Source organism: Eutrigla gurnardus (assembly GCF_963514095.1).
Source record: "Eutrigla gurnardus genome assembly, chromosome: 2".
NCBI lineage: Eukaryota > Metazoa > Chordata > Actinopteri > Perciformes > Triglidae > Eutrigla > Eutrigla gurnardus.
In genome coordinates this window covers 10,429,675-10,456,992 of record NC_139916.1, presented here as the reverse complement: position 1 = coordinate 10,456,992, position 27,318 = coordinate 10,429,675, and the positions used below count along the sequence as shown (strand labels likewise).

General features: G+C 42.1%; 1 protein-coding gene across 1 annotated transcript in view; it reads left to right on the top strand.

The window, feature by feature from the left end:
• Positions 1 to 24,061: 24,061 nt before the first annotated feature.
• Positions 24,062 to 27,318, top strand: part of rims4 (regulating synaptic membrane exocytosis 4) — a 33,336-nt gene continuing 30,079 nt past the window's right edge. Inside the window, exon 1 of the mRNA XM_084026590.1 lies at positions 24,062 to 24,252. Coding sequence (XP_083882716.1) covers positions 24,156 to 24,252 — 97 coding nt within the window. The 5' untranslated portion in view covers positions 24,062 to 24,155. The remainder of the gene's footprint in view (positions 24,253 to 27,318) is intronic.

Below are 27,318 nucleotides of genomic sequence, written 5' to 3'. Positions count from 1 at the left end.
TGTCGACAATGACATGGAACAAGACTTCAAAGAGATGCGAAGGGATCACAGACCCAAAATGATTCAAAGATGTGAAACAACTACAAAGACAATTACTAAAAAGAGATACAAAAAGAGTAAAAGGAGAACCAAAATATGTAAAAGGAGACCAAGGGACTACAGACTAAACAATAATGACTACAAAGGCACACAAAAAGACAGAGACCCAAAATGACTACAAAGACACAGCAAATGACTATAAAGGACATCCGACACAACTATAAAGAGACCCAAAATTACTACAAAGAGAAGCAAAGGGACTGCAAAGTGACACAAAATAACTACGAAGACATGCAAAACAACTACAAAGAGACAAAAAACAACTACTAAGAGACACACTCAACTACAAGGAGACACAAAACAGCTACAAAGAGACACAAAACAACTACTAAGAGACAAATTCAACGACAAAGAGACACAAAACAGCTACAAAGAGACACATTCATCTACAAAGAGACACAAAACAACTAAGAGACACACTCAACTACAAAGAGACACACTCAACTACAAAGAGACACAAAACAGCTACAAAGACTCCCAAAATATCTACAAAAATGTGCAAAACGACAACAGTGAGACACAAAATTGCTACAAAAGGACTACAAAGGGATGAAAATTATTGTCATTTATGGTTTTGAACGAAATCTTGTGTTTTTGATCATTAAAAGTATACAAAGATATGGCACATATGGCATTCCTTGTTACTGAACACCATCTGTGTGATGAAGTAACCAGATGTCTTAAACGCATAAGAAGCAGTATAGTATTGTACGGCAGTTATCAAAGTAAAAAAAAAAAAAAAAAAAAACCTCTATAAACTAATATTTTATGAAAATGGTTACTCTTCTAGTCATCCCATATGTTACCTATAGAAGGGACAGGGAATAAGATGTATCTCCTCTATGCTGCTGTTCATTTAATGTGTGTGTACATTGCAGATGATTGATCATATTTGAAGTGAAAACTTGCATTTCGTTCTTGCTGTAAGCCGCCTCTTTCCCAGTGCATGCTGGGACAACCTCTGCCCCTGAACGTCATTTAGAAAAAATACAAATGGAAAACAGGAAAATATAAACAAGACAAAGTAAAAATTTGAGAAGAGAGTTAAAGTGAATTTAAATAGGAAGAGCTCCTCTTGGCTGCGCCTCACCGTAGCAGCCACTAGATGGCAGTAAATACTGCGGATAGTTTTAATGTGGCGGTATACAGTTTATCCTATGAATATCCATCCATCCATCGTCTACTGCTTTATCCTGTATCACATTGACACCAACGGGTAATTTAGAATCATCCTGCATGTCTTTGGACTATGGGAGGAAGCCGGAGAACCTGGAGAGAACCCACACTCACACGGGACATTAACTCCACACAGAAGGAACCTGACCAGGGAATCGAACCCGGGACCCTCTATGAATATAATATTATTAATATTGGTAAAATTATATTCTATAATATTGTGATCCTTGGTGGAATGAAGATCAGTTATAAATATATATGCGGAATTCATAAAACAAACAACAAAGAAATTGGGAGTGTAGAAACATATGGAAGGCAGAACAGAACTATTTAAAAACTTAAAATATGCTTCCCATCATTTTCTTCTTCTACTTAATTTGTACAGATCCTTTCAAAAAAATTAATCAGCAAGAACTTTAAATATCTGATGACTTTCATAGCGAAACACAATTAACTGGATGTCAAATTTGCTATTTATTTTTGGTTTTGCATTTTGCCATATTGATATTTGAAACGCTGCATAACTCTAGGTGCATTACTTTCCTTGACCTGCATTCATTCAACCTGACATATGTGGTATATTTGCCCTCATGTCATCTTATTAGTCACACGTGGTTCTTCCAGGCCGTACGCCGCCTTTGGATTGGTCGACCTTCGAGGTGAGCACCGCCTCACCTTGAGGCAGGAGTCCAGTCTCTGCAGTCCTCAATCAACCCGAAGGGCTTTTAGTCAATACGTTATGAAGTCCTATAACTCAGGTACCGCCGTCCAGCTCCGAGCAGAAGAAAGATCTGCTGAAAATCAATGGAGTCACGGTTTCCCAACTCGGCCACTCGGCCTGAAGGCGACAGCTTTGGAGAACAAGAGGCTCCAGAAGCAGAGAGACAGGTGGAGGGATGCTGGATGAGAATGACAGGCTGGACTAGGATAAAAGAGACACGATGACATGAAGGCACTAGGTAAAGGCATTGTTCTTCATGCCTTCTTTCGGATGAGTGGAAATAAAATATTTCTCCTGAATTCACCAGGAGTCATAATGATTTGAAGTGACAGTGATAATAGCCTCTAACTATTACCAGATAATGCGTTACTTAAATATTTAAACTTAATGTCTTAGAAAAACATAAAAGTAAAATGTCATTAAAATGTTGTTAATTTCCCCCTATATATTTACTGTAGTGTCTTGAAAATATATGACATTTTAGAATCCGTATCTTTAAAGTCAGTATCTTTAAAGTTATTTTTTTTTTAGCCAGAAGTCTCCACTTCAGCAGCACAAACATCCACCAAACTTTACACTTTCATTCCTGTCATTATTCTGAAGGTGTTTACATTCACAATCTGAATCATAGAATATTTTATTCCAAAATTGCTGTGGACAATGTTTTCTGATGTATGGAATGATAAAAGCGATATATCAAAAATGTTCCTTTTTTTTAAAACTTTTAATTATGTCAAACTCCTTTCAACCTTGACAAAAGGCAGTGCCACCTGCAGATCCACTCCTTCTGTTTCTACCTTTCACAATAAAAGCCCTGGACATACTGTATAATATTTGCAGGCAAGTAGTCTGTGCTTTATCATGTTGGATTATTCCACTAGCATATTCAGGTTTCTCATGGCTCCAAAAAAAAAAAAATTGTGAACACAAAGCAAAGGAGCTCAGGAAATGAAGAGGCGCTCCGGCGTGACAGGAAGTGTTCTTTGAGCGAGCTGTTTCTGTCTTCGCGGCTCGCACTGGCTTCCTCAGATTAACAAGAACAGAGTTTTATTTATAGAGCTTGGAGAACGGGGGATTAGTGCTATTCCTCTTGTGTTTTGGATGCTTTCTTTGATGACTCAAGGTGTGTACTTGTGCAAATACTGTCGTTCCATGTGCACAATAAACCCTCTGTTACACCAGCCTGTCAGCGACTTACCATCCTGTGTAGAATCTGTATCTACATGTGATTACAAGTGCATATAGGTGTGAATGTACCATGTAGGTACATTAATACATGCATGTGCATGTGTGTGTGTTGAATACAAACAAAAAGTAGCAGGTTCCTTTGTATGTCGGCACAGCTGAAAGAACCCACATGATGGTTGGTAAGGCGGCACCGTGTTTCCTCTCAAATTAACACACATGAGAGGGACTGACATCAAATTCACAATGATCCACCACCATTTTCCTTTTGTGCTAACAATGTTAAAATGGGCAAAAATTTAAAGGAAGCATGTGGAAAATGTTACATTTGGAGACTTTTCACACAGATTTCCTTTTGTAAAAAAAGAAGAAGCACCAAACAGGAGACCAACTGGGTTGCAGAATCGACAGTCCTGGCTGTAGGTGGAAGTGAAACCGCCACAGGCGTGGTTGCACCTCAATTGACACTTCGCTAAGCCCCGCCCCCTCCCCCAGCTCACTTCGGCTACACAGGAAAAACAGCAACACATCAGTCTGTGTATGCATTTACAAAACATTACTATGGGTGGGTAAATTGATATGATCGGGAATGATATCTGAAGAAGAATACAAAAAATATTTCAAAAAGATATTGGAGAGGGAATTATGTTTAACTTGTTTCTGTCTTAACACACGGTACTCAGTATCAGCCTCATATATATAATATAAAAAAACATTCATCATATATAAAAAAAATAATATCCAAAGTATTTTAGACAGCAGTGTTTTGTCAGTGTGTTGTTTCAACTTTGAGAGATTCATTTTGTTGCAAAAAGTGTTTTTGTGTGAAGGGTTTTGACACAATGAGCCAAAATTGTAGTTTAAAGTGGTGAAATTGTAAAGTCTGTGATTTTTAAAGATGAATTTGCGCTGCCGCCGTTTAATCCTTCTTGTTGCAGAATTCCTCTCAGCATCTCCGAGTGAAGGAGGAAAGAAAGCAATAATCACTCCGGCTGTGTGCACGTTATCACGTCTCCCTCGGGACAGCCCGGTCCCGGGGCAGAGCCGCTTAATCTCAGGACGCTGTCAGCAGCCTTCTGGGAAATCTGCGGGGACGAGCGATGGCAGAACGCAGAGCCGACGTCCTGTTGACTCGGCGGAAAAAAACACAACAAACTCCTGGCGAGGAGGAGCAGATGGAGGAGTGTGTGTGTGTGTGTGTGTGTGTGTGTGTGTGCATCGAGGCTTGCTATCAATAACTAATAAGAGAGAGATACACCTAAAATGCCTTCAAAGTACCAGCCGTGTAACATTCATGTATTTGATTGATACGAACCGAGTTCCTGTTGTTGACAAACCACCTTCTTCCATCATATCTTATATCTTTAGGTATATTAAGCCAAATGTGACAAAACCTTTCCCTTTTTTTCCATCATTTTCTCTCTTGTTAAAAACATTTTATTCAACATTTTATGCCGCTTTTAAAAGAAGGCACAGTTTGAAGCAGACCTGAGGTAGAGAACAGGACTGTAGTGACTGAAGGCACCGTAGACGGATTTAGAATGTATTCTCGGTATAGTGAGGAGACGTCTATTTGATGTCCGGTGTGTATTCAGTGAGCATGTCAGTAATGCAGGAAGGAACTAGGCCATTAAGCGATACATTTTTTACTGGGAGTCAGTGAAGTGAAGTTTAAATAGGAGTCATGCATTACAGTGCATTACAATAATCTCGTCTACTAGATGTAAATGCATGGCTCTGTTTGTGACAGAAAGCATCTAACTTTGGATGTGTCGAAGATAATGAAAGGCAGTCTTTGAGATATTAAATATGTGCTTTTGGAAGTTAAGATCAGCATAATCAAGTTTTTTGCAATGCCACAAGGTTTTACTGACATAGGAGTTCATCAGGGTGTAAATCTAGTGCCTCAAAGCCTTAGGACCCCAAAGAATCTCAGATCTGTTCTCGTTTTTGGCCACCCAATGTTATATCAGCAATATCAGTAATGCATTGGATGAGGTCATTCACTGGGCTTATGTTGTTGGCAGAAATTATTACTGATGGGACGATATATCCCTAATTAAGATTAAAAAAAAAACCTTTCACAATAAGTTGATCTTGGTGAATTGGGAGGTTGGTGTAGGAAATAACTCAAAAAAATGTAAAGTGATTCCAGTATGTTTTGCTGCCATTTGAAGAGTTCTAAGCACATTGTGATGATTTTGGCCAGGACAATCATGACGTGACATTTCCATATTGTCCCATGCCCCTTCTATCGCCACATTTTAATTTAATAGTGAGCTTGGCACAGATGTGTGATCCAAATACTCAAGGTTCACTTACTGGCTTCATCCAGAGGTTTTTAATTGTAACTCACATCCTTCTTGAATGAAAGGAAAAAGCAGGTGAAGATTTTTTTTTATCGTAGAATATCAAATTTAGCATTTAGGAAGGTAAGTGAGTGAAGGATAGTCATACAGTTTTTACATGTATATTTATGTAAATATTAATGTAAAAAATGGCAGCTAACAGGATGGATTCTGATGCAAAGCAGCTAAAATCCAGGTAAAAACAGAGATATGTGGACGGAGGGAGGAGCTGGTGAAGAATTGATCGGCCAGATGCGATGAAGAGACGGAGAGAGAGAGTGAGAGAAGAGGTGATAATTGAGTCTGAGCTCTAGTTTCTATAAAAACTGTCTGTCTGAGGCCGCGCTCCACTTTCCCTCTAAACTAGGCTGGAATGTCCTGAAAGGAATCGACTTCTGCACTTCAGACAGACGAGCACGCACGCTTCTCAAAGACGCTCATGATGAGAAGCAGAACCGGGTTAAGGACTCTATGTTAGGACATGCAGAGTCCTTTTTGAGAGATGGCAGCATGTCACATTAGCAGGTTATCTCTGAGAGGAGACGCCTGCAGGCAGGATGGGACAGAGCTGCTGCTCCAAAAAAACAAAAAAAAACAATGAGCAGCATTTCTTTTTATTTTAGCACGTGGTTGAAAATTAAGTTGAAAATTTGTAAGTTTTAGAAATAAATTGTTAAGTTAAAGTAACAATATATATACTGTATATAGCTTTACAACATCTCATCCAGTCACACTGCGACACATTACCTCACAGATCTGTCAAGCCAAAAATGGTCCGACTCAAATGGAGCGTATAGCCTCGAGGCCTCGCAGCCATAATGTTCACAGCAGCAATGCAAAGAGATGGAAAGCAACATCAAGGAGAAGTAACACAGACAAGTTTCCAGGCCAAGTGTGGACACATCGAGACATCATTTTACCAGGTCTGACCTCAAGAATCAGATTTCACAAATCACATTGAAGTAACTGCCGGCGATGACACAGAACAGCGGAGCGCAGCGGGCCTCTGCTATGACGGGAATGCATCCTGCAACATCTAACCTTTATGATGCAAAATGTCACAGTAACAAATGGTGACGGCCTGCGAGCTATTCATGGTGTGGAGCCAGAGCCACCTGCATTGTTTAACCCAGCGGGGGACGATCCGCATCCTTGGGGAAGATATTTATATGTATTCGCAAAGAAACACTGACATTAAAGGGACAGGTTTTTTTAGTTTGTAGGATTTTTTTAAAGTGAGGTACAGGTACAATGCTGTCCCTCACCAGAGCCACCATACTCCCTGCAGAACACGGGAGACGCTCGTCTCCGCTGCCTGCTTTGGTCATTTTTACTGTATTATTTTTGTGACTTCGGCTTTTAAAAGGGTTAGTTCAGATTCACCAGTCACACAATAACACAAACTAACCACATGGGGCAGCGGAGGACCAGCAACTTGCATGCTCTATGAGGGAAAATGACTCTCAATGGAGTCCCAGCTGTCGAGGTAAAGCTGTGAAAATATTCTAAACATGGCGTATAGACTCTCGATGGTAAATTTCCTGGAACTAGATGACATTATTTTAAGTGTTGATGGAGCGGCTTCAATGTTAGCATAGCCTAGCACCCATCAATGCAGTCTCCATTCAGAAAACAAACATTTTAAAAGTTGTTAGCTTGTCGTCTTGCAGACAGACCTCACTAAGTATCACTTCAGACTTTTTACTAATCATCATGGAGTTATTTCAGCATCCTTTTTGATCTGGTTATTGCTATTAAATCATAGCTAAATGGTTTATTTTGGGTTCATCCAGCTGTGGTAAACCAGCCGATGTGTGTCTTGCTAGATCCAGTGAATCCAGCTTGGTGAAATTCACTGACCACCTGTGAATGATGTCATGAACCCAGACGGGATGGTGTTTGGGACTTCACAACATGTACAAAGCAGCAATAGTTATTTCAGCCCTGGTGGAGGATACCTGGTTTTATGTCTATGTGGATGGACATAAAACCTCGGCACGTCAAGCAAAAGTGACACGAATTAACACAAATAATCCTGCGGTCAACCTCAGGTGAGTAATGGCAGGTGAAAATTTGCTTCAGGTTTGGTGTGAACACATCATAAGAGGCGGGTAATGTGATGAAATCTGGTCAAGTACATTGATGTCATATAAATAATTTCACAGTTTTTGGTGTACAGCCGGGTTTGTGTCACTTTGCATCGATCTGGTTTTGCAGGACTTACTGCATGTGTTTCTTTCAATTGTTCTCGACAATGTATTAAATAGCCCAGTGTTGTAGAGAGGTTAGGCATTGCATAACAGCAGATTTGATCAAGCCTGTCACGGAGCTGCGGCTTTAGCGTGCATTTGACATTTACGTCTGCCATTTGAAGCTGAGCAAACATTCAAGACGACAGCTGACGTGCAGGTAAAACTGATTCACTGTCCAATGCTGATGTAGGCCTACCGCACATCAAACACATGCGAGAGCTGCGTTCAGTCATATCAGCGATGTGAAAATCTTTTTTGGAATCTGCCGCCTTCTCTTTCCTTCAAAGTGTTTCATAATGATGTGTTTTATCTTTGCAGGGTTGTGTGTTTTAGAAGAACACACACTGTAATGGTGAACCCGTGAAATGCCAAAAAGTCAAAATGTTTATCAAACTTGTCATTGTTAATGACTACAAATAAGAAAGACTTTATTTGAGAAGAATTTAATACATCAAGGTAAAATGACAAAACTTGATTCAAAGGACTAGTCTGTTGGATTTAGGTGGATCTGTTGGCGGAAATTAAATAATGAAAAATAATTTTCATGATCATGTTTGCATCAGTTTTTAGAGAAAATGACCCTACTTCTCTCTTCTCTCTTGATTTCTTATTTCAGTAAACATTGTAACATGAGTTTATGGTCTCAATCTCTAGTTTCAAGTCTTCTCCAATGTAGCATGGTGTTCATTTAGTAAATGATGGTCCATTTAGCGTCAAATAGACCATAAAGCAGGGGATGCTTGGGGGCATGGGGCTACCAGGTGATTGACAAGTCGCTACCAATGCAGTTAGCTACTAAGAAGACTTTAACACTTAGCTGTAAAGTTGACCTTGAATTATGAAGCTAATTTTGTTAGCAGCTTCACACCAGAACCCAGATGGATCCGGATCCAGTAAGGGTGCTGCTCAGGCTGCCGCTCTCCCGCTTATGTTCCTCAGATCCACCGGTCCAAAAAAATGAAGATGGCAACGGCCAAAATGTTGAATTTGAGGCCAAAGAGAACCACAAAGAACATTCAAAATATGTGAATGTTCTTCAAGTTCTCCAAATCATTTTTTATCAACCACGTAAATTTGTTCTTCCTCGCGGTTCTTGCGCCAGGCCGATTGTGTCCTGGAGGCGTTAGCGTCCTCAGCACTCGTGCCGCTCACATTCATTACCTGAAATCCACATCAGAACACCGCGTTGGTCTGAGCCTCTGTAAGCTCCCAGGGATCATCAGTCATCTGCTGCCCAACCTGCACACTTCATGCTTCATGAGTGAGCCTGCAGCCCTTAGTGTGTGTGTGTGTGTGTGTGTGTGTGTGTGTGTGTGTGTGTGTGTGTGTGTGTGTGTGAGTGTGTGTGTGTGTCAGTGTGTGGAGGGAAATACATTGAGCTGAATCCAATACTGCAGATTTATGTAGTGTTAGGAAAACTAGATCACTGTAATGCTGCTTACACACACACACACACACACACACACACACACACACACACACACACACACACACACAAATGGTTCTTGGTCTTTTTCCTCTGTTTATTATTTCGTATTCGTCCTCTCAACCTCCCATCTCAGTTCATCTCAGTTTAGTCTGCCGACTCCTCGCCAATAAGCCGCAGTTAAAACAACAATGATGATGACAAAATGAACTTCAACGAAAAAGAAATTGTCATACAGTTATAAAACGTTATACGTGTATTGAATAGTAATGTTATTCTGGCGTCTGACCTCATCAACCAAAGCAGCTTCTTCTTGCGACTACAAGTCAGAGTCTGCTGTCTGTTACGCCCGGACCACAATGCACTGCTCAGGTGAAGCTCAAGAAATTCAAGGGTCTTGACAATTCTTATGCCGCATAGTTATTTTTATACCGAAAAATATCTTTTGACAGTATACAATACTATACTATACTGTATAATATCAGCAACATTACTGTTTCCCAACCATAGGCAAACTGTTGGTTTGTGGACTCAGTTTAGAAGCCTCGAGTTCAGCATTTCGATCATCTCCATCTTGGATTTTGGTCATCACCATCTTGGAGTTTGTGCAACCAGTGAAGGAAGTGACCATATTTGGACTGTGGAGGAGCGACGGGTGGATCTGCTGAACACAGGTGGCAGAGCGGATCTGGATCCATCTGGATTTTGGTGTGAAGCTGCTAACAATGTTAGCTTCATAATTGAAGGTCAACTTCATAGCTAAGTGTTTCAGTCATCTTAGTAGCTAACTGCATTTTTAGCATAGTAGCGACCTGGCAATCACCTGCTTTCTGGTCTGTGTGACTCAAAACGGACCATCATTTACTAAATGAACATCATGCTGGGTTGAAAACGTCACAGTACAGAAGCTGAAGATGCTCTAACTTCCGAACTTTAACTGCCTGGATATTGTTGTCACCTTGACCTGACACTATGGGCCCTAGTTTCGTAGCGCAGCGCAGGGCGGCGCAGGGTGGCGGAGCCGGCATAATGCAAGTTTCGACCTTGGTGGATCGCCTGCGCCAAGATGGGTGTGGCGGCACAGCAGGGGGAGGCGTCACAGATTCAGCTTGGCGTAGCGGAAGTTTCGTGGCAAAAAGCCTCGCCGAGACTTCGCCGAAAGCCCGCCAGCTCGAACCTAGTCTTCTCTTGGCGTAAGGCGCAAATAAAGTCCATTCATTCAAGGCGAATTACAGCTGGCGGAGTGGAAGTTTGGTTGACGGCGCGCAGTGCGCACACGTCACCGAGACCTCACAGGCAGGTTTCCACAGTTTCAGGCACATTTAAATGCAATAAATAATCACAACAAACACTATTTAATGCAACTAATTTAATCAACACGTGCATTTATATCTATATAGATTGTCCCGCCACATCTGATATGATACGCACGCACAGCGCGTGATGCGTGTTGTGGGAGCGGCGGCGCTGCTTCTGTCATCGGGTTGTCAAGTGACGGAACTTGCACTGAACCTCCCCTAACGCATTAAAGGTGAGGAGAGGAGCTCCTTTGATTGGTAAAGATCTGAATCGGCTGTATTAATCCCAGTCCACGCCTCGTCTCCTCCTCGTCTCCCACTCACGCCTTCTTCTCCTCCCTCTTTCCCACTTGCGCCGGTGGGCGAGACGGGAGGCGTGCCTGCGCTAGCCTGCGCGGTGCACGAAACTTGCAAAGTCCAGGCGGACACACCCCGTCGGCGTTGCGCACATGCGCTGCGCGCTGACTACGCCTAGTCTAAGAAACTAGGGCCCTATGTGTCTCTTTGTTGATTCATTTGCAGGACCTGCAGCAGAGGATGCCAGTATTCATTGGTTGATTTAGCTCACTTTACAATGCAGGAAGACAAACACTCTCCACCTCTTGCTCCATCGTTTTTTTTTCCTGCCTCCCAGCTCCCCTATTTACCTCCACTCCATCAATCTCTCCTTCCTCCTCCAATAACCCGTCTCTCTCTCTCTCTCTCTCTCTCTCCATCTCTCTCTCTCTCTCATTATCTCTCAAATCTTTGATCTTGCTTGCGTGATCTTGTTATGGACTCCTACTTTACATTTCTTTCTTTCTTTTTTTTAATCATCATTCTCTTCTCATAGAGGGAGAGGGAGAGAGAGAGAGAGAGAGAGAGAGAGAGAGAGAGAGAGAGAGAGAGAGAGCGAGAGAGAGTGTGGCCCATGTAAACACTGAGACAGAACAGCAACACTGGACGTCCTTTTTCTTTGACTCACTTGTGTACATGTGAGTAATTTGTAATGGCAGACTCCACCACTAACATGAAAGAGACCATATAGAGAGGTAATTACAGGATGTGTTTGCATTGAATGGCCAGTGCTGCAAAAATACATGAATACAAACCATTAAGTGGTTTGACGCATTCGAGAAGTCATTTTTAGAAACTTAATTTAGTGGTTTTATTGCCTAAACCAAGGTTTTATTGTGTTGCGTAATGTCGTCCTGACTGAAAAATGATCGATACCTCCAGTTAAAATGTTTTACTATCTCATGCTGAGCGACAAGACAAAAATGAAAAATCTGTGTCCGTGTAAGCGACTCAATAGATTTAAAATCATGGGACAGGACAAGTGATGTAGTATAAAGAGGGGGTGGATTGGTCCAAAATCACCTAGGAGACTGCTGTTCGTGTCCTGAGTGAAAACCCTGAAGTCCACACTGAAGTAACACCATTTCTGCACGTATTTGAACCCAAACTATAAATCTTTCCCCAAACCCAACTGCGTACTTTTTGTGAAGGCGCTCTCTCTCGTGTTGCGTGAAAAGATCACACAAAGATGTTGTCAAAGGAGGCGTTGGTGCGTATGACTCAGTGTGAGGGGAACAGCTGGCCAGCATCTGTGTCCTTGACTAGAAGGTCTGGTCCCTCAGCCCCAACAGGACCTACTGTCCCTTTGCACTGCAGTAACAGCACAGAGTCATTAACAGAACACAAGGACGGACAGACGGACACACACCTGCCTGCACATGTACCGTCATAGAGCACCGATGGAGGGTTCAGGTGAATCACCAAACCTCGTGTGTCAATGTGGTCCTTCATTGAATAAACGTAAAGGGATGCCTTCAATTCAGTGAATTTGAACTTAGGTTTGTCTCAGTTTAGCTTTGGAAAAAGAAACTCTAAGTGACTCTGTTAGTGTTGAGGATCCAGTCTGTGTTTGGTGGGTTTTAGAAGCGTAAATCTGTTCTGATCCTTTGCCAGCTGCAGGATCACAACAGGAGACAATGCATGTAAGTCTGCCAAAGTAGCAGCTCGGCTGCTTGACACACTATTAGGCTTTTTATTTTTAGACTGTATGGGTTGTGTTTCTGTTTAAAACGGACAATAATAACACAAAAATGCATCGTGTGAACGAGTCACATGTATTGGATTGAAACTCTCCTGGTCGAGACATAAATGTCACACTAACTATTGGATGCATTGCCATGAAATGTGGTACAGACATTCATATTCCCCAGAAGATGAACCCTAAGTGGTGGTGCCCTGACTTTCCATCTAGTGTCACAAGTAGGACAAAGTTCTTCTATTGAATAGCACACATTTGTATACACATTCATCTGTACGGCATAACATCTACTCGGTGGATTTGCACCATCCGGGACTTCACAACGTACAAAGCAGTGGTTATTTTAGGCACGGTGTCCTAGAGGTCAACAGTTGCTGGATATTTAAAGGCAGATAACCAATTGAGCCCTCGATTAGTGCATGCTGAACTGAGATCACAATACCTGCTAAGCATTAGCATGTTAGCATTATCACAACTAAACTACGGGAGAAACTGACTACCTGGGCACCAGGAGACATCAGGTGTCACTTTCATTGCGGCCATGCTTGTTGTCGTACACTTGGCTCACCAGGTGGAATCTGAGCTCTGTTGGTGTGTAAAGTCTGCCAACAAAAAAAAAAGGCTTCTGGCAGCACATAGAAACAAACACTGTGGTCTGTTTCTCTGCTCCATCTGTGCCTGCGTCTCTTCCTCGTCCCTCCTGACGGAAAAAAGAGGGACCGCAAACTATTTTTGTCTCTTTGAATGTCTCTCACACACAAACAGCCATGACGGTACAACACAGCCAGTGACTGCGTCGCATCGATGTCATATAAACTATGTGTGGGCTGTTGACGAGCTGGGTGTTATGTTTGTGTGCTGTTTTTTGTCCATTTTGTGGATCCGATGACCTCGGAGTGACAAAAAAGATTCTTGACGAACCTCTGTGAATAATTATTTTCCCTTTTTTCACGTTGAGTCTCACATCCAGAGGACATTTTTATTTAGCAATCCCTTCATCAGCAGGTTGACTCAGGCCTCAAAGCTAAGAAGACACAGATGACAGAAATATCACATCAAAAGTGAAATCCATAAAGGGAAGAGAGAAATTAGTTAGTAACAAGAATATTACTATAATATTACATTTTCTCATAGACTTCTATACAATCAGAAAGGAGTCGCCCCCTGATGGCCAGCAGAGGGAATTAAGTTTTATGTCAGGGAAGCACAGTTCCAACAAAACATATAGGCATGTGATTTAATTACACTAAGAAAGGGGGACACAAATGCAGTGAGGGTACAACAGGACTGTACTCTTCAACTCTCGCTCACTCCCCCCTAAAAAACATACTTGCAGTCACACGGCCAAAAGAAAATCATTATTTACTCCGTAACACACTGAAGCCGAGTGAGTGATGCAGCAGATGAAAGGCTGAAGAATTGAACCTGCGCTCTCCTGGGACTTTCACAACATGCGATTGGGATTCAGTGTGCAGAGAGACCGGGGCCCCGTTAACTAACGTGCAAACACACACATGCTGTGACACATACCGAATGTGTGTGTGTGTGCGTGAAACACATTAGAGATGCTGAAAGGCCGGTTCTACTTCCTCATTTTCTGGGTCAGAGAGAGGAAGGGCAAAACTAAGAGACATGGAAGTGGTCGATATTTTTTAAGCTACATTCTTCAATGTTTTTCTCATGGTAATTAAGGTGCAAATACATGCAAATATATTCTTGATGATGTGTCTGTATGTTCTGGTCTCAATAACTCTATAAATTGAATTTGTAGTCTTTCAATCAGTTCACGCAGACGTGAAAGTTACAGAGTAATGCTGCCTTCCATCTTGGTTTTTTTTGCAACCGGTGAAGGAAGTGACCATATTTGAATCTGACAAACACAAGCGTCAGACTATAATAATAAAAGCCACCAGATATATACGTTTCAATTCAAACCTTCTCTTGAAACAGTGCTGCAAATGTGCATCACTGCATAGTTTTGATGCAAAATATTTCAAGGCTAGAATTTCACATTTTCATGTCGTTTCTTCGGCCCCTCCCCCAATGTGTAAAAAGGCCTTTATAGAGTCACGCTGCTCGCATTAAGGGTGCTTAGTAAAACGGTGAAATTATAAGTGGTTTTTAGAATAAATCTCCATGAAAACAACCTATAACAAACCCATTTATTTTCCCTCACTGAGACCGAATCAATACAACAAAACGAGTGATGTACACTCCCGCTAGAAGGAGGAAGAGCTGCTCTGTTAGGCATCGAAGCAAATTACTCATCTCGTGCTTTAGTGAGATTAAACACATTCCTCTTCATCGCGATTGGAGACGAGAAGAAAAAAGGACGGAGGGAGCGGCAGGAGATAGATGGGGGAGGAGCGAGGTGACAAATGGAGAGGGGCAGGAGGAAGATGAAAGGAGAAGGAGACGGGTCGGTTGGAGATCAACAGCACTGAGAGATGGAAGGGGAAGAGGAGGAGGAAGAGGAGGACGAGGTTTGACAAATAAAGATTCAGAGCCATGTGGGAAGAACCGGCTCGTCCTCAAAGACGAAGCAAAGTCACCTCGACCACAGGGACACACACACACACACACACACACACACACACACACACACACACACACACACACACACACACACACACACACACACAGACAAACAGCTGCACACGTCACGTGCTGGTGCAAAGTCGCTCACCTCCCATGTTCTCTCTCTCTCTCTCTCTCTCTCACACACACACACACACACACACACACACACACACACACCGTTTGTTTGTTTGTGTGTTAATGCTTGTGACCATGACGATACAATAGAGCACATGTGGAGAAGTTCCTGCTTCCTGTGTGCATTTGCATCCAAGTGTTGTTTGTGTGTGACAAGTGGCTGAAGGTTACTTTGGTTTTCCCTAAGGGCCGTTTCCATGAAGATGTTTTCAACATAATACGCAAATGTATTTCCACCTTCTGGCTGTTTTTGAGGGACTGCAAATGAAAGAGCGAAATCTTTTGAATACGCAACTCCAGCGTCGCTGTGTGAGGTCACAGCTCCACTTTGTAGGCTATTACGTTTGCTGTCAAAAATTACCGAGCTCTGTGTTTGTGTTGTTATCTCTGATAAATGTATTAACGCTCCTCCAACAAAGTGTAGATTTGCTGCACTGTTACTTTGATCAGTGCAGACGGATTATTTACCTGCACCAGAAGGGCTCTGTTGGAAAATGTCACCGCCACCTACTGGCCTGGCATGAGTACTACAGCGTTTAAGGTTTGTTTTTGTGGACGGATCAGAAAGTTTGTAACTTATAATGGTGTTTAACGTTTTGCATTATATTTATATAGTTGTGCATGAGTTAATAGTTCAAATAGTGTTCATTTTCTATGGTTTATCATTTGTATTGTCTTTGGCATTTAAGACACACATTTTTAAGATTTATCTAATCAACAGATTTTTATAAAAAATATTGCTCCCGCTGATCTAAATTGACACGACAGAATTATTTCCCCCTCAACAGTTTTTGCTATTATTTCATTCTTATTTGTGTTTAATAGCAAAAGAGATTTTCGATTAGAAAGTGAATGTAATGAGCTCTGGGCTTTCTGACGTAATAGAGGAGAGATTTGTGTCATGTGTGTGTGTAGATTTATTTACCCTGACTGAGCTTATTATGACAGGTACAAACGCACACACACACACACACACACACACACACACACACACACACAAACAGTACCTGGTGATCCATCGTGATGTGGTTATATAACACATTTTTCCGTCCCCTCCCTGCACATGAACACATAGATGCATGGTGTCACAGAAAGAAGAGCATAAATTAATATTTCTTTCTCTTCAGTTCCCTCTCACCAAAAACTGGATGAATGACAACAATTTGTAAATAGTTTTGCACGCAATGAGAACATTTTTATGCCAAGATGCATCCACGTCCATGTGATACACTCTGAACAAGTAACCTATAAAATGAGAGAGAGACCATGATGGTGGGTGCATCAAAGAACCGTGCTGGGTTTTTAAAGCAACATTTGTGATGCATTTCCTGTTGAATTTCCATACGTGTTTTACTTAGTTTATTCGCAACTATTTCACGGTAACGAAGTGGCGTTGAATGATACGCGAATGCTATTTACACACACACACACACACACAGACTGCGAGAGCTCAGTGGAGGTCTTTACCTCTGGCTGCTCAGCCTTCTGTCTCTTCCTGGATGCACTCCAGAGACACAGCAAGACTGACACACTGACGTCATTGCGTGTGTGTGTGTGTGTGTGTCACTTTGAGAGACAACATAACATTCCTGAACAAAGCATGATTTTCAAAGTGTACATTGTTTGCAAGTCTTCAGAAAAATATTAAAGCTGTTTTAATCAGTTGTACTAAGGTATTTCAAGATTTTGTACATTGTACGGATGTGTGTAAAACACGTTTGTTATATTTTGTGTCAATAGTTGTAGTGGAGATGACCTGTGAATTCATGGAGTTCAATCCAGGCGGCAACCTCTGGTTCAGAAAAGTGAGGTCCATCCTGGAGTGCCTTAAACTGTCATTCTCTCTGCTGGCCATCAGGAGGCGACTCCTCTGATTGTATAGAAGTCTATGAGAAAATGACCCTGAGTTCATGGTCTCAATCTCTAGTTTCAAATCTTTTTAAATCCAGCATGATGTTAATTTAGTAAATTAATGTCCATTTAGAGTCAAACAGACAATCCCGCTAACAGTAGGCTTCCCCTAGAACAAGTTTAGCCGTGATGACTCAGACACAGTCGCACAAGGTGAAAACAATCACCGTCACGGCTGCTAATCAGGAGCCAAAATTAACAGAGATGTAGAAATAAAGGAAATAAGAAAAGAAAAGGGTTTGAGCGTGTGTTTGTGAGATCAGAGACATCCAAGAGAAGAGTAAGAGAAGACTTTTAGACCTGCTCTACTCTTTTCATAAAAGTTTCAATGTTAATACCCAGCGAGACAGGATTATCATGGAATAACACACATTGAATTGCATAATCTCAGTGGACTACATGGCGCTCTGTGTGTGTGTGTGTGAGCTTAGAGTTTGAGTGATCTAAAAAATAACCGATTGAACATTGACGAGACCCTTCCCTGTTATTTTTTCATCTTTCCTCTTCCTAACTCGCTGTTTCCATCGTTTTGTGTCACTTTAAATGTACCTCGTTAGGAAACGTCTTCATGTACTCAGCGTGTTCCTTAATTACTTATTCTCCCCCCCCCCCCATTCACTCTCTCTTCCTCTCTGGGTGGTCTTGTCATCTTGCATCAGTGTCAGCTGATCCTGACGTCGCCGCTGCGACTTGCAGTTGCCTTGGCAACGCCCCGGTTTTGGGCGGGCAGGCAGCCAGGCAGACAGGCAGCACAGATGCAACCTTTATGTCCCGATGACACTGTCCAGGTCAAGGTTCAGTCATACTTGATTTAAGTGACATCTGTGTAACTTCACCTGTGATCTTTTAATTAACGCTCTCTATCAGATGCACAGAAATGTTGACCAATGCTGAGTCACTATGAAAACAAAAAAACAGACAGGTGAATAAATTACTTTTTAAAAGTGCAACCATACAATTTTACGATTTGGCCTTTTAAAAGGGAACTCTTGCTTTTTTACACATCAGAGTCTGTTTCCAGCGCTGCATATGTGAAAATGTTGTATAAACCCTGCATCAAACCAAATAATGTCCTCTTGAGCAAGTGTTGGTTGGGGCCAAAGAACGAAAACAATGAGGGTATGTTGAGTTAGAAATTAATGAGTTGACTGGGGTTTTGTCTAGGAGATCATCCTAGATTTGCAAAAATTTGCAAGAATTTTGGCGAGACTCATTGCCCGATGGCATAGCCTATCTTAAAGGTGCGTAATATGTGAGTGGGAGCATTTTGAACGCCTTTGAACAGCTAAACTAACTTAAAGAAGCTCTGATAACTACACACACTGAGGAAGAGCGACTTCATTCTCTGCTCAGGTAGACATTACTCCGTCATATTTCTATATAGCTAATATATGTCTGCTATCATATTAATTCACATTTAACCATTCAAGGGTTAATACCTTACCTCAACCATCTCACGCTACTAGCATCACACAATCTCTCTCTGCCGTCTAGTTGGATTGAGGGTACTACAGACATCCGGTCTTGACAAGGAAGAAAAATGTGATACAGTTTTTTCCCCCCAGGAAAATAACAAATCATCAAATATGTGTTTACGCCTCCAACGGCCGCAAGAGTAATGACTCTTTTCCGTTGGTAGCAAAGGAGGAGGTAGTGTGATGTTGTTATAGACACTGAGTTCATGGACAACAGGACAACAAAGTGTGAGAAAGAATATTCCTTTTAACCGTGACGGTGGTCTTTCTCTAACATTATTGTAACCACGATGACAAAGTTCTCCTCATATCATACCAAAATAGTTTTTTTCCGGTTTGTAAGGCACAGAAAAACAATGTTGTGCTTTTGATACTTGTGTCATCATCAGAACATGCTGATCACTCTGGATTTGGCTTCAGGGTAGGCAATCTGTTCACTGAATGGATTTGGTAAAATCTGCCTGGTGGAGCTCTTAACCTGAAGTAACACTGTGACATTTTCACATAAATAAATGTCAGTTTCGCTCCTCCCTACCTCCAGTTAATAAAACAGTACGTTTTTTGCTTTTCCTGTTTTTCATGTTGGGATTTTTGTCTCTCACCCCATGACAACTGACCCCACAATCCCACCATCTCAAAAATAAACTAAGGTCACCAACGATGAAAGACAAATAATGATCCTGTCTGAATTGTACCATGATTATTTTTTAAAGAACCCAAAAGCAGATGAGAAGGCAGGTCAAAAGTGAGCTTTTATGACAAAAAGCTGTTTCCAAACTGCCAGCATAAAAACTGACAAAGCAGCCGACAAAGACACAAAGTCAAACAAACAGGACTCCAAAATAAAAAATAAATGAACCAAACAAAAACCAGAGATCATGACAAATTTACACAGTTGTTAGTTTGTCATAATAAAATGTAGTTTTGTATGAAATGAAATGAACGAAATATCTCTCTGAAGAACTCACTGGATAGTGATTTTGGACAAAACCCATGACTTGTTAGCTAGCTAGCTAACTTAACTACGTTCCATCACTAATTTAACTTTATCTTACCTGATGTGTTTTATCCAGCAACTCTTTTTATCAGCCAGGAAGAGAAAGAAGGAGTGAGACATGTTGTTGGTGTGAGTATTGTTACATCCTGGTACCAAACACAGTGAGAGGCATTTAACACACTTTATAGTTACGTATTTTCTTCAAGAGTTATCCTACAAAATGTTTAGTTCTTTAATGTGAAAAGTTATCTTTTTAATTCACAAACATCATATGTGAAAATGAATGGCACAATTCAAACGTGACCAAAAAAATATTTGTCTCTGAATTGACTTCTGTATGTTTTAATCCAAATAAATTTCCACAGTGGTCCATCGGAAGGGGCGGGAATTGGCCTCTCTAGATGGCATGTGGCAATTAGTCGGATAAATAGCCAAGACTGTGGGGAACTGCTGGAAAAGAAATAAAAATTAGAGGAAAAAAATACAAATAGTGAAACAAATAGTAGAAACAAGAAACCAAATTTAGAAGGAATATAAGAGGGGAAAAGTTGGTAGGTAGAACTTTGCACTGGGAAGGAAATGCAGGCAGACTACTGATGAGAGCTAATGGAAATGCACAACAGAAGACAGTCTGACAGATCGGAGCAGACGGAGGAAGAGGAAGGGGAGGCAGAGAGACAGGCGGCGGCGACATGAAAAAGAGACTGAGGCAAGTACTTGGTGGTGAAAGGTCAATGCTCCTGTGATAAGGCATGCTTGGACAGCATGCTCACAGCGAGCGGCCGAGCGCTTGTCAACACGATACCAGTGCACTTCACTGGCCACGGTACACTCAGCAAAGCACACAAGGACAGAAGCATTGCAGTGTAAAGGGACAGGCTGCCGGCTGGAAGCTACACAAAACACCCACCGTACTACCGTACCTGCCATGTATGGAAAAAAAAAAGTGGATAAAAAAAAGTTGTACTATCCCAGAGTAGAAGAGATTATTACATGTCTGCACAGTGTTGATAGGTTTATCACCAATTACAAAATTCATTTGCAGCTGATATTTTTACTTTTACAAACTCTTTTTCCCCCCTGGCCTGTATTTGCGGCTTCGGCAATGGTGTCGTGTGTCACAGCTTGTCCAAATGAAAATTATTGTTATGTGTAGCGAGCAGAGGTTGAAGGCAGGAGGACAGGGCGGTTGAATTGGATTACAAACAAAAAACATAAAACATCTATATTTAAAGTTAAATAGTGTCACAGCAAGGAGACAACTTATTTTAATACCTTGCAGGGAGAATATTGCACTAACAAAAACTTGGGGATCGTGTAGATTTCAGTCTGTTGACAGCGTCTCCTTTTCCATAAAAAAAGAAAAAAAAAAGAAAAAAAATCAATAACTTATTAGCCTACCAAAGCAGCATGAACTTGTCTTTGTCATCATAAAACAACTTGATTTGGCTTTTTCTAGTTTCAGTAGCCTACAAAGTAAATCCTGATCGATTCAATGAGCGTTTTTAGCCCCCGTGGCAGCATGGCTCCGCGGAAGACAGGATGACACATAACGTCACCGCCACATTTTCCTGTGAGATCATTCTGCCTGCAAAGCAAATGACCATCAGCCTCAACTGTGTTGTGTTTACTCCATATTGGCAAAGGTTAGCATGCTAACATGCTAATTCAAGATGGTGAACATACAGTACAGAGCCGGCTGTCTGCACATGCTTTTACTACATGTTCTTGCCAGCTCGCTGCTGCGCTGCTCCGGCAACAATTTACTAACATTAGCTTTGTTAGCACTGTTGCTGTTGTTTGCACGGTATGCACCGTTAGCTGCAAGCGGCCGGCTCAGCCGTTGCCATGTTAGGGGCAATATCAATGCCGCTAATCTCATATTCTCAATCTTTAAAGCTGTGTTTGTGATTTTGTTATTACCAGGGGACCTCATATGATTCAGCACCACCTCCTTGTTGTCCGCCGCACAGTCACACTGTATTTATTTTACTTGCACATCCGAAAAAAAAGGGCACGGTGAATAGAAACAGCCTTGCAAAAACAAAAGTGTGTCAAATCGCCACAAATCACAGGATCTCTATGGAATTTTTACGCGACAAATTACAGACGTGGCGGATTTGCACGGAATTAAGAGCGCAGACAACCTCCATGGTTATTACAAATGACTAGATGTCCCCGGCTAATACTAGTTCATGTGAATAGGGCTTTAGTCTTGTTACCACAGTGATAAATTACGTTGCTGTTTCATCTGCATGTGTGGTTTTGTGTCCTGAAGTGCGTTTGTTCTGATTATGTGTGTGTGTGTGCGTCCTACGGCTTCTATCTATGGAAGCAGAGAGATGAATGGAACCCTGTGAAGCTCCGTTGATTACAGCCCATCTCCTCCCTCCTTCCCTCTCTTCACAGAAAACAAGACATAGAAGAACAGAGGGAAACAACATGGAGACAGAGGGGAGGAAGTTTAGAAAGAGGAAGGAATAAAAGACGCTTGAGAATAAGAGAGAGAACAAGTCAGGCAAAGACTGATTGTCAACCAGTATAATAACCATAATAATCAACCTGTCAATCTTCCCAAGTCGAGTGTGAAGTCTTTCACCCGTCCGTATTAAACACTCGACTATTAATTCACAGACGCTCCTCTTTCACAATAAAATCACAGGGAGGCTTTTATTGTGGAGGAGCAGTACAAGGTGCAATGGTTTTGTCCCAGTATGGGGTCATTTTCTCAGAGGCTTCCATAAAATCAGAGAGGAGTCAGCCCCCTGATGGCCAGCAGAGCATAACCGGAGGAAATACCTGGTTTTCATTGGCCAGTGATGAAATGTTATAATCATGAAACAAAGATCCAGATTTGCTAACATACACAGGTATTTTAGTTCCCTTGTTCAAATCACACAATTCTTTTGCTGTTTGGGAATTCATGAAATTATGACCCTCAGCTTCACTTATTTTTCTGGTTCCCCTGTGGGGTTGAATGTTTCAGTAGTGCTTCTGCTTTCATTCCATTTTTTTTTTACCATGATTTAGTGTCACCATGACAAACCTTTACTGTAGTTGAATCTGCAGTTAAATATTAAAGACATCGTTCAGCATTTGAACGCCTCTCTCTCTCTCGCTGGGCTTATCTCTGATTATCATTGCTTGGAAAAGGTTGGTGGCCGCTGATATCAAGAGACACAATGAGAGAGAGATTTTAAACTTGTCCTGCCCTGCATTGCCTCCACTGTCATCCAAGCCCCGCCCATATTCCCTCATCCACGTTTTGATTGGCCGGGTTGGCAGCAACAGTCTGCTCTCCATCCCCTCTGTTTCCCCCTCCACTCTCCCCCTCTCTCTCTCTCCACGCAGCTCGCCAGTGAATGAATCGAGTCAGACACAAGCTGTTAAACAGTGCAGCCTCCCTCTCTCGTGCTCTCTTGTCATCTCTTGCTCTCTCTCTCACTCTGTCCTCTCCCGTCTCCTGAGCAGACAGTCAGTGGAGCATCGGCACGGCAACGAGAGCGACACAGGACCACCGGCGGAGGAAAAGAGGGCTGCAAACCTCGCTGAAGGCAACACAACATCGACAACATTTACGCCAGAACATCAACTGTGATGCAGTTCAAATCAAAGGAGAAGCAACAGATTGCCCCCAATTGCAATTGTTGCTGCAACTGATGCTCCCCTGGCTGATCTGGGATCAGAAACGAAGCAGATTCTGCAACAGCTCCTGCAGCTGCAGGGTTTTTCAAAGTCCGTTCGTCTCTTTAACAGAGATGCTTTTGCTCCATCAAAGCGAGAGGAAATGACAACGTAAAGCAACAGAAACGAAAAGGCAACACGTTTGGAGCTGGTTGTCAACATCACCACCTTCCACCAGCGTCACCTCCCATCTTTTCTCGGGAGCCGAAGGAGAGCAGGCATCCGAGCTTTGAATGCACAAACAGGAGGATGTTCAACTGAGACGCAGAGTTCACGGAGTTTCGCTGTGAGAAAGATTGGGTTTTATTCAGCGAGAAGAAGCAGCTAAGAGTCACAACTAGACAACAAGTCCGGACTTCTGAGGACAACAGGGGACGAACAGGAGGATGTACACAAGCGTCTAAATGACAACGGAAGCAAAACAAGAATCCAAAAACTAGAGCAGAAATGACAGGAAGTCAAAGATTCAACTCGGCTACACGCAGCCACAGTTAAAAATAAGCATAAACCAAGAAATCATTTGTCAGAACCGAAGCATCAAAAGAGACCAACCAACAGAGATATCATACCTCAAAGGGATGTATTTGCATTTTGCCTAACTTTCAGATTTAAATCTTTCCCCTGCAGCAACTTGCTGCAAGTCCGTTTTGGCACCGGCTATTCGGTGCGAGCATCTTGGGGTTCTTGCTCGACTTTGTTTTTCGGGGTGAGGTGGATCTGCCGTGGGGGGCAGCTGACAGCCATCCAAGACGCCGCGAGCCGTACTCCGCGTGAAGAATGCCCAGCCGCGCTTGGCCAAGCCGGCCGACCCCGGCCCGACGGCGGGCCTCTACATGGAGAGATCGCAGAGTCGCATCAGCCTATCGGCGTCCTTCGAGGCCCTCGCCATCTACTTCCCCTGCATGAACTCCTTCGACGAGGACGATGGCGGTGAGTAGTGTTTTATGTGAATCTGTCAGAAGATGTCAACATACACCTAGCACGTCATGCAATATCTTTTCAATATCCCAAATTCCCATTTTTATTTACCTTACGCGTTGTGAATGTCAGAGCCAACGGGATCCAGCAGTTTGACTTTTCTACAATGCTAACAAACAACCGACATTTATGCAAACTAACTTCCCATGAATGTCGCATTTACTTTTCTAATTAATCCACACAACATGTGACAATGCGTCGTTAAGGTCCTTAGGGTGACAGCTGTTGATGGTTATTGTTGGTTTTATTTATATGGGCCAAATTGTCATCTTATAGGTGTTTATTGATCGGGTGGTCGGGTGGATAGTAGCCGTAGCTTTCACTTGTTGCCCTAGAAATGGCAAACATCCGGTCAAGCAACGGTTTATTTCCCCATGCTCCGTCTCTTCTTCTGCGTTTTTGGTGTATTTTTGTAGCAGAAACAGCGCCACATGAGGGCCTGGAATATGTACTACAGTGTGCTGAGTCGTTTACAGTGGATTCTTGGGAACGCAGATTTTCTTGAAACGATGCCAAAACGGGGGAAAAAAAGGTTGTTTTGGTACGTGTGGACGGCCTCTAATTATTGACCACAATATGTGTAAAAATTGATGCTGGCATTTAGTGCCGACAGAAAATGATTTGCCAAAAGTTGTGATACTCAGGGCTCCAGCTATTGATTGTTTTAGTATGATAATATATATCTGTGAAAAATAAACCCATTAGGTGAATTTAGGTGCCACATTACAGTCTGGACACCAACACTCCATTCTATCCTTCTCCACTTGACTTAGTTATTGTCATCTATATTATTGGCACAAAAGACACAATTCAGATGATAAACAAATTATCAAATCAATTCATGAATGTTGGCTGAAAACGTTTTCTGGGCCCACCTCCTTGAATGTAATGAATTGCTGCTTTCCCTGCTTTTATGTCATTTGACATGAATGTGTTTGGTATCCAACTGTTTGTTGGACAAAACAAACTAAAGATACCACGTTGGACTGGGAAAACTGTGACGGCCATCTTTCACCATTCTGACACTGCCAATGGCAGACAAAACATTTGTTAGTCTCAGCCCTGCTAACATTTAAAATAGATGGACAGATATGACATATGGTTGAAATGTCCACTCAGCTGATAATGTTGACATTTAACCAGATGAAGACTGTCTGTGTTGCTGAGAGCCCCAGTTCACCTGTGTTGGTTACGTCAGGTTCGCTATGAACTGTAGCTTTAATACACAGCTAATATTAAGTAGGTCACTGGCTTCCTCACTATTTAAGAACAAAAGAACCTGATTTAATATGACATTATATGGCCACCAAGAGTGGATTACCAACTGGGGGATGCAACTCACCAACGTTTTGTCCTTTTATTAATTTAATTTTTAAATAAAAAAATATGCAATGAATGTACAATATTAAGCAGTATTTTGCATTGTTATAAGTTTGTGCATAATGTCTCGTAGAGGGTGTTTAAGACTGATATTGTAAGTTGTGTTTAAAGGTACCGAGACACACCACAAAGTATTATTCCAGCATGAAGGTAACTGGTTGCACTGGATTCAACCATGAGCCTTAAGGGTTAAACTCTAGCCTGAAGCAGAAACTCTTAATCCTGATATTAATATATTCTTCATAGTGCTGCTGTTGCATCACCAGCGTTTCCATAATAACAATTTAAAAACACACAGGAGAACAGACGGCCGCAGCACGGTCAGCAGTATCTCGTCATTTTGTTTTTGGACCTTGTTGGAACAGCTGGGATGTGACCAAATAGTCTGCTCGGCCGGAAACAATAAACACTTGGCGATTTACACAGAAAATCACAATCATCAATCCGAGACCGTCCGCCCAAACCTCTGAGAGGGCAGCTCGCTTTTGGAAATGTCTTCACACCACTAACACCTGCTGCTTTTTTTTTTTAGCAACTAATTGCTTTTGTGAAATCCACTTCTCAGTGAGACACGGAGCTAAAACCAAAACAAATGAAGAAGAATTTTAGAGAAGAAGTCCTTGGTTTTTTAGACAGCAGAAATTGCGTTAGCTGGGTTAGCTACGGCAGCACTAACAGCACTAAGATCAGCCTCGATGACCGTGGTGAAAGTCTATATCTTACCCATGCCAGTCGAGCGAATCCGTTCGTTGCCATGATGTCTTCAGGGTTAAGGTGCTCCTAAACCACAGGATGACAGCTCAGAGTTTTATACAAGTTTTCTGGACTCGCCGGGAGATGAAGCGCCGACCGGCCTTCATTGTGATGCATCACTCCCCATCCCTCTCATTTCCTGTCCTCTCCACTCTAATGAAGATGTAAAATACCCTCAAAATAGTGTTAAGTGTAGTTATTATCATAAAACATTGTTAGCAGCTAGCAGTCCTCATTGGTCCTAAAAGGCCCGATGGTTCTGTCAACAGCCACGTTTCAAAATATCATAATTATTAACCAAATGTCTGCAGGTATTTTAGATGTGGCGTTAAAGTGATGGTTCGGAGTGAAATGGACCCTAGGTAATTTCCACCAAGACATCCAGCCAAACACCCCCGCGGAAGCATTTTTAGCGATGGTCAGCAGTGGTCAAGATAGGGCGATCAGCCGAACGGCATCGTAATAGCGCGATGGAACATACAGTAAATCTCGTAAATTTCCCCACTAATAATGCATGGAATGTTACCAAACTTCTGTACACATAGGGTCTGTACTCACAAAACGAGGCATTTTAAAGTTTGTAAGTACACCAGGAGTTTATTTAAATGAACACTTGCCTGATAGCTTCTACTGCTAAAGCTACGCTGTTTGCGTAGACGGCACGTCGGTGTTTACACAGCTTCTTCTTTGTTGGTGTTTAATGGCAGTCGGCGTATACGGATACGTTCACGGAAACAGCTGGGTATACACCGACTGCCATTAAACACCAACGAAGAAGAAGCTGTGTAAACACCGACGTGCCGTCTACGTGCATTATTAGTGGGGAAATTTACGAGATATACTGTAAGTACCATCTATTACGAAACCGTTCGGCTGATCGCCCTA